The sequence below is a fragment of the Gekko japonicus genome, unplaced genomic scaffold (assembly GCF_001447785.1).
Source record: "Gekko japonicus isolate JY-2015 unplaced genomic scaffold, Gekko_japonicus_V1.1 scaffold104, whole genome shotgun sequence".
NCBI lineage: Eukaryota > Metazoa > Chordata > Lepidosauria > Squamata > Gekkonidae > Gekko > Gekko japonicus.
The window spans coordinates 419,705-428,856 of NW_015176454.1; the positions used below are offsets into that span (position 1 = coordinate 419,705).

General features: G+C 43.3%; 1 protein-coding gene across 1 annotated transcript in view; it reads right to left on the bottom strand.

Moving 5' to 3' along the window:
• The window catches only part of DACH1 (dachshund family transcription factor 1), a 543,478-nt gene that overhangs the window by 23,389 nt on the left and 510,937 nt on the right, over positions 1-9,152 (bottom strand). The window contains exon 7 of the mRNA XM_015426898.1: positions 4,746-4,897. Within this exon, the coding sequence (XP_015282384.1) occupies positions 4,746-4,897 (152 nt within the window). The remainder of the gene's footprint in view (positions 1-4,745; positions 4,898-9,152) is intronic.

Sequence of the window (9,152 nt, forward strand, 5' to 3'; positions counted from 1 at the left end):
TGAAGAAGTGAGCAGTGACTCACAAAGGCTCATTTTGTTGTTCAGTCGCACAGTCGAGTCCGACTCTTCGCGACCCCATGGACCAGATTACGCCAGGCCTTCCGGTCTTCCGCCGTCCTCTGAAGTTTGCTCAATTTCATGTTCGTTGCATCTATGACACTGTCTAACCATCTCATCCTTTGCCGTCCCCGTCTTCTTTGACCTTCAATCTTTCCCAGCATCAGGGTCTTCTCCAGGGAATGCTCCCTTCTCATTTGGTGGTCAAAGTATTTGAGCTTCAGTTTCATTAGGCTCATACCCTACCACAAATTTCGTTACTCTTTAAGGTACTATTGCAGTTTTCCTAGAGCATCACAATCGGTACTAGAACACTTCTCTAAATCCTAGAGCGATGTGACCACTCTTCTGGGTATTTCCTCCCTCCTTCTTCCACTGATTGCCCTCCCATGGCTGACAACCCTGCACGTAGAGAAGGAAAGGCACTTAAGCAAGAGTGCTCTATTTACACATTCACAGTGTTGGCAATGACACCAGTGCTTATCCTTGACTCGGATTTATTCAGATTCTACCTCCACCCCTCTTGATTTTATTACTTTACAGTGGGCCTTCAGGTCTTTGGCCTTCTGCAGTGACAGAGTTCTCTTTCTGTAGCAAGGAAGGGCTGGATTTTAATCCTGATTGATCATTATGTCTTCTTCAGTCCTTTATTCCAAATCCCAGAATTTCAGAGGAGAAAAATGACAGGTGTTTTGAGTTATCCTTGAATGCATGTGAATTATTTTATTGACCATTTATCTATAAAGTATTTTACGGAGCACACAGCTACTTGTATATTGCATGTTTATGGGGCATTCTGAACCTGCCCTGCTCACTAATTCTTTAAACGGTCAATAATTTTTTAAAAAAATCACTCAATATGCTAATTGTTTCATCCTCCGTCACAAAAAATGGTTATTTTGTAAACCACCTGTAATAAATACATACGCAGATCTAGACACCCAGTTGTAACATAGACATGAATCTAGCTATTTTAAAGGTTGTTGCGGTGGCTCAAGTGGTTAAGACGCTGAACTGCAGGCTGTGGAAGGTCAGTAGTTCAGCAGTTCGAGACCCGGGTGCCGCATGACGATGTGAGCTCCCGTCTCTAGTTCCAGCTCCTGCCAACCTAGCAGTTCGAAAGCAAGAAATTGAAAGTAGATAAATAGGTACCACTTTGGTGGGAAGGTAACAGCGTTCCGTGCGCCTTGGTGTTTAGTCATGCCGGCCACATGACCACGGAAACGTCTTCGGACAGCGCTGGCTCTTCGGCTTTGAAACGGAGATGAGCACCGCAACCCTAGAGTCGGACTCGACTGGCTTTCGAGCAAGGGAACCTTTACCTTTTACCTTTCAAACTACCAAAAGCTGGGATGTCTTTGCCGGTTCATACCATGCTTTGCTCTTGATCATCTCAAGGATGATAACAAGAAGATGACATTGGATCACACTAGTTGAACATTTAAATCAAGGTGCAAACTATCAGAACAGAAACGAAAGTTGTGTCTTTGATATACTGAAGGAAGTATACAGTAATGCAACGTTGAATAAAGAATAGCTCCTCCTCGCGGTTAGAAGAAAAGGCTACCTCCATTTTCTTATTCATTTCTTATTACAGTAACACCAAGAACTAAGGCCTAATTTTCACTGGGGTGGTAAACCTACATCTGGGGTTGTATCCATTCTGGGGTGCAGGTGCTCACGTGATAGAAGTTGGGTTGCCAACTCAGGGTTGAGAAATTCCTGTAGATTTGGAGAATCGAGCCTGGGGAGGGCAGGGTTTGGGGAAAGAAGGGACCTCAGCAGGGTATAATGCCCGTAGAGTCCACCCTCCAATGCAGCCATCTTCTCCAGCCATTTGGAGATGAGTCATGAATCCTCTAAGCCCCACCTGGACGTTGGCTACCCTAAAAAGAAGCCTTATCCACACCCCTCCACCAAAACATACTTTGCAGAAAGAAAACAAGCATTTCAGGGAGAAGGCCCCGCACCGAATCTTCTCTTTGACATGTACAATCCCATGCACACTTAAGTGGGAATAAGTCTCATTTATTACAGTGGTTCTTTCCTCCTCATAAACATGCACAGGATTGCACAGCTAGCTTTCAGTGCGAAAGGAATTATTTCTATGGAGGTCCATTCAATCAGTCCTTACCTTACCGTTTGAGGTGTGAAGCGATATAGCCAGACAAGATTTGCCACCTCCATTAGAACTAAACCTCAAGCAGCCTCCAAAGGAACCAACAGTTCCGCAGGGCCTGCAAGATGGAGCTCTTCCGCCAGGCCTTTGAGTAGTAGCCACCCCTACTATACCACCACCGCCATGGTTTGGACGAGGCCCTGAGGAAACATCTTAATATTGAGCCGTGGGAAGTACCACTCGGAACTTCGGACCTACGATCTGCCATCTCTGGAATTATGCAAGTTATTGAGCACCATGTTTTCATCTAGGATGTTTTAAAGATGCATTATATGTTTTTAAATCATTATGTATATTATGTTTTTATTATGGCAAGGTTTCGCCTTGCCTCTGTAAGCCGCCCTGAGCGGGGTATAAATGCCAAAAATAAATAAATAAATAAATAAACATACACAGCTCAATCAATTAAAATTTGCCCAAACCAATTAAATTGACTTGCACTGATAAAGTAGTGAAACTTTAAGCGATTTACCTACAGTTAAATCAATTCTATCTTCTAGCCTTATTTTTTTGTTTAATGATATCATACAAGTTGTCCAGTGTTACTTCCGGGAATGAGACAGCCGTAGACATACAGAGACCACATCTCAACTGCAGTTAGTTGGCACCCACACTGAAAATCAATTCACACCTATTTGTTGCCCTTTGACTTCTTTTAACTAGTCCTTGCTATAAATTAAATGGCATGCGGGGACAGCGCCAAGTCCGTATAAATTCCTAAAAGACTCTCAGAGGAGCCAACGGAATTCTGTCCTGCACCCTTGCGCAGCACTGAAATGCCATCTGAGGATTAAGAGCTTCATCCGAACTGATGCTGCCATACCAAAACAGCAGTCTCTTTTCAATACTGCCCAGTGCAAGCATTTAACTCTAGGGGCCCTTGGGAGAGATAGGGGCAGGCCACAAGGAACCGTCACATGAGTTCCATTTGCACCTTAATTATCAAGGCTTGGTTTTCTTTCTCTCTTAGCTGCTCTCTCTGTTTTTTTTTTAAATATTAATTTATCTCTTATCTATTTAGAAAAATTTCATGCCACCTCTCCAGAGACCAGATTGAGGCTCTTCGCAACTAAGATAATACAAAACCCTTAAAACACACCTATTAAAAACAAAGCCATTCAAACACGAGATTATTAGATGGTTTTTCCGTCCGTCCTCCAAAGAGTTTAGGCATACAAGGTCTCCTCCCTATTTTTTCATTCTCACCAAATCCCTCTGAGGTAGGTAACAGTGCTTATATGAAAATGAACGGCTGCAAGGAAATGCGAATCGTCCAAGGGTCTTTTGTTGGTTTTTAACCCCCATCTGAAAAAACGATGTTCATGTAGTATGCCCCTCCAGCCTGAACATGAATTCATGATCTCAATAACCCTTCTTTTCATGAAGAGAATACGGTGCTCCTTTTTCCCCATCATTTATGATTATGTTAATTCTCTGAAGGTACTCCTGTCTACTTGCGCAAATGAAATTCTGATGTGCTGAACAGAGAACCACGTATGCTACCCACCCTCCGTTCCTTGGAAGAAGGGCCGTGTGTCAACGTGATAGATTTCCAACACTTTGGCAGATTGTTACCAAGCTTGGAAACTCTCCAGGAAATGTATCGAGACTACTCCAATGCCCCCCCCCCGCTGGTGCCACTTTTTTTTCCCCTGCACAGCCTTTGTTGATCTAACCAGTGTTGATTTTCTTTCTAGTATTTGTATGGGAAAGCATTTAAGAAGATGAACATGCAAGGCACAGCTGGGGAGACCATAAGATGGCTCTATATTTTTTTGGGGGTGGGGGTGGTACATGCAACACTGACCCATGTAGTGGCAAAAACTCCATCTGCCATACATACACAGGGTCACTATATCTACAGGCAACCTTTCCCCCCTTCTCTCTCTCTCTCTCCTAATCTTTCTCGTGCCAGCATGTCCTATAAGAAGCTAGTCAAAACCTTGAATAATGTTTGAGTCAGAGTCCAGTATATACATAATAGACTGTTGCGTAGGAAATCGGCAGAAAATTCGGTAATGCCCTTTGAAGTCTATTCTTTGAAGATAGCACTAGAATGAGCTTATTTGTAACAGAATTGATTTTTAATTTTTTCCCCTTTTATATTAAGACATATTTTTCATAGATTAACATGTCATTTCTACCTTGGCATTAAGGCAGCTTAAAATAACTATTTATTACAGCAGGTTTCCTCTGTTTAATACCATCAGGGAAGTTAAGCAATTCACTACGAATTATTATTCTGTAATAGACAGTGGGTTTTCAACAGAATGCTGGTGCCGCTTCCATCTCTGTACTCTTGGAACTATAAGCCATATTTTATGTACCGCATTTAGATGGTTTTATAAAAGTCATTTGACTACTGTGGTGTCCTTAATAGTTTAACCCATTACAGAAAGAATTTCCCTCAGTTTTAGAAACTAGTTAAAGCTCAATTGATTGTGTTTGTGTCAACAATTCGCTGGCTTATCTGGGTCAGTTTTTCACTGATCTCCAAGGCAAGGCCTACCTGAATGTTCGTCAGAAGGGTTTCTATGGACGACAATCCATCAGGAAATAGAAAAGGAGATGGAAAACCTGGAGGTAGTGGCTGCCCGTGGCCAGTTAGCGAAAGTTTGTCAAGGCTGTCTCTTGCGGTTGGTGTGGAGAGCGGGGTCTCATCTGTATGTGATTGAAACAAAAATATAGAACAAGTTACGCTTGTCTGTTTTTATTAGACCTCAGTAATGGCTTCCCTAGTGGTTTCCACAACATTTATTGCAAATTGGTTCCTGCTATCAGGAGAAAATGCTTTCTGCTGAATTTTCTTTAATGAAAAAGCTGTGGAGATACAACAAGATAACATTAATGAGTAACTTTATAAGCCTTTTAAATGCAGTCTCTAATGAGACTGAGTTTACAGTGCCATAGAATCTTTTTAAAACAAATATTATCTCACATATACTTGTGATAATATATTTAGGCTGACTTTATGGGTACCTTCCCAATTATCTCATTTGAAGTCTGTTAGCTTGTTTGGATTGACAATAGACGGATATTTCCTAATACAATACATATTTTTACACTACATAGGTGTGTTTTACGTACAGATAATTCTTATTTAGTTAACCCATAATCAACCATCTTCTTGATCCAGGAAGAGGGTGCAAATACAGATTTGCATACGCAGATTGCCCTTATGGGTTATGTGGGTGCTATATAGGTGGCAGTGTGTGTGTGTGTGTGTGTGTGTGTGTGTGAGTACTGCATCCAACACTGGGGAATTTACACACAGTGTTCCTGGATGTAAGACCTTCCCTCTGGAGTAGCACAAACTGAAACCACATGATGAGCTAGTATCAGTGCAAATGCCCATGTCTGAACTAAAGTAAGGTAAAGCTAGTCGAGTCCGACTCTAGGGTTGCAGTGCTCATCTCCGTTTCAAAGCCGAAGAGCCAGCACTGTCCGAAGATGTTTCCGTGGTCATGTGGCCAGCATGACTAAACACCAAGGCGCCACGGACCGCTGTTACCTTCCCACTGAAGTGGTACCTATTTATCTACTTGCAATTTCTTGCTTTCGAACTGCTAGGTTGGCAGGAGCTGGAACTAGAGACGGGAGCTCACTCCGTCATGTGGCACACTCGGGTCTCGAAGTGCTGAACTACTGACCTTCCACAGACTGCAGTTCAGGGTCTTAACCACTTGAGCCACCGCAGCTCCAATGTCCAAACTAGTAAACCGCTAATTCTTTCCAGATAGTGACAACCTTTTGTCAATTGAAAAAGGGCCTCACCATTAAGGCTTCCAAGTAATGCCAACCTAAAAGTCTCAGAGTCATATCAAATATCAAAGAGAAATAATTATGTGTGGATCTATTGTCCCTTTTTCACACTCATGTTTTCTACCAAACCAGTTTGATTTGAAAAAACATACCTTTTAGAAATAGTAATTCTAAAATTATTGGCTGATTTAACTACATCTTTTACCCCTCAAAACCGAAGTCTGTTTTTGGAACATCATACTGGTATATGATGAGTTGCACTAGGGTAGAATGCAATTATTTTATTTACTTCATTTATACCCCACCTTCCTCCCCAATGGGGGCCCGGTGCAGCATTGGTGTACAATGCAATGCCATTAATACTTAGCACTGATAAAAGTGCCCCTTCACACCCCCAGTCTTCAATGGAAGACCATTAGATGACCTCAGGCCAGTCCCCCTCTCAGCCAAAATGACTTCATAGGGTTGTTGTTGCAAAGACGAAATGAAGGAGGAGGGTGGGAATGATATTGCAAGCCTACTATGCGGGGAGGGTGGGATACAAATCCAATAAAATAAATATTTTGGGACCCCACTGGGTAGAAAAAAGCAGAGCACAAAGAAACAAATAAATATACTGTAACCTATATGCGTAATAGTGAACAGTTTAAGGTTTAAGCATCAGGCAGAGGAACAGATTTCTCATACTGATGTTATTTAATACATGTTTATCCCGCTGTTTCTCCAAAGAGCTCAAGGCAGCATTTATTTTTCTTCCCTACTTTTATTTTATCCTCACTTCTGAGACAAAATAGCTGTACCAAGCTTACAAAGAAAAAAAAGTTTCACAAGTGAAGATTTGCACTCTAGTCCCAGGACTACTCTAATACTTCTACCCAGTACACCACATTAACTCTCTTGCTATTACGCACATTTAATTTTGACGAGATCCAGCCAGTCTCTGCACTTTTCAATCCTGTCTGAGGTGAGTTTTAAGCACACGCTTAACCCTTCCACTGAAACGAGCGGAGCACAATTAAGTGTTTAAATTTGGCTCAGTCAGTCTTTTCTGTCAGAAGATATATCAGCCTCTGTGTTCGATGCATTTACAATTCCATGCTAAGGGCTCGAATATACAAGATGGCGGACATGTCATTATACTTTCCCAAACTCTGCCATTTTCATGACCTAAAACTTCCCCACGAAACTGCTGTTTGCCCCATTGAGGAAAACATACAGGTGCTGATATGGTTGCTGTGTGTTTGCACCAACAGGGCAGGTAACAGCTCCCTGGGGCAACTTCATTTGGATAATGGCACGAGGAAATTGGGTTTCCATCCACCTCACTTTTAGAGGGCAAAACCACTAGATTTGTCCATGAAATTTCCTGCGCGGACTCTAATCTGGGAGCACCGGGTTTGATTCCCCACTCCTCCACTTGCACCTGCTGATGTGACCTTGGGTCAGTCACAAGCTCTGGCACAGCTGTTCCTGAAAGAGCAGTTTGTGTCAGAGCTCTCTCAGCCCCACCCACCTCACAGGGTGTCTGTTGTGGGGAGGGGAAGGGAAAGGAGTTTGTAAGCCGCTCTGAGACACCTTTGGGTAGTGAAGGGCGGGGTATAAATCCAATCTCTTCTTCTTCTTCTTCAATTCAGCCCTGAGTCCTTCTTCCTCTAAAAGTAGGGTGGGCAATACTGTGCTGGGAAATTCCTGAAGATTTGAGGGTGGAGCCTGGGGAGGATGGGGTTTGGGGGGGGCTTTAGTGGGGTATAATGCCATAGGGTCAACCCACCAAAGCAGCCATTTTATCCAGGGCAACTGGAGATTTGGGGGTGTAGCCTTGAGAGAGAGGATTTGGGAAAGTATAATGCCATAAAACCCACCACCCAAAGCTGCCCTTTTCTCCAGGGAAACCGATCGCCATAGTCTAGAGATCAGTTGTAATTCTGGGAGAACTCCAGGCCCCACCTGGAGTCCAGCAACGCTGCCAAAAAGTTATGAAATAATGGTTTGGATCCACTAACTGCTTAACTAAGCAAGGCGCCTTGCTTCAGAGGAGGATTTTTTCGCTCCAGAGTCTCTCCTTACCTGACGGAAGAGAATTAAAAGATCCAACCCAAAGTTGTGCCTTATCTACTAGTGTATCTGCTCTACTTGGGAAGGCTCTCCTTCCCCCAATCAAGAGAAAAATAATAATTTATTATTAAAATGAAACAGAACAACAGTTGTTCCACACATTGACTAAATACCATTTATACCCACTATGTCCCTCGAAGAGCGCTACACTCAACAGAACAACAGCTGCTGGTGGTCCCCGGCCCTACGGGCATCTGTTTAGCCTCGAACAGAGCAAGAGCCTTTTCGGCGTTGGCTTCGGCCTGGTGGAACACTCTCTTGATTGAGATCAGGGACCTGCGTGATCTGCTTCAGTTCTGCAGGGCCTGTAAAACGGAGGTGTTCCGCTGGGGCTTTGGTTGAGGTGAAGGGTTTCCCGTTATTGTGGCTTCCCTTGCTCCACCCCCTAGCCTGGTATGTTCAGTGACTGCTGGGGGTGATCGCCCACATCCATTGTTAATTTGGACATTTTTATAAACCTATAGGAGCATGCTCCTAGGTTTATGGGCAATCTTGGTGTGATCAATTGTGTCTTATTTGTGTTTTAATTGTTGTGAGCTACCCTGAGCCCTGCATGCAGGGGAGGGTGGGACAAAAAGCCAATAAAGAAGAAGACGAAGAAGAGATAGGATTTATACCCTGCCCTTCACTACCCGAAGGAGTCTCAGAGCGGCTTACAAACTCCTTTCCCTTCCCCTCCCCACAAAAGACACCCTTGTGAGGTAGGTGGGGCTAAGAGAGCTCTGGCAGAAACTGCTCTTTTTCAAGAACAGCTGTGCCAGAACTATGGCTTGCCCAAAGTCATCCAGCAGGTGCAAGTGGAGGAGTGGGGAATCAAACCCGGTTCTCCCAGATTAGAGTCCGCGCACTTAACCACTACACCAAACTGGCTCTCAATAAATAAAATAATACCTATTTTACCCCTTTTGCATTCTCTGTTGGTCAAGACTTCGGTCATATAGACCCATAATAAATTGAGTTGAATTGAATTTAAATAAAATAAGTAAAAAATGGGGAAGGAAGGAAGGAAGGAAGGAAGGAAGGAAGGAAGGAAGGAAGG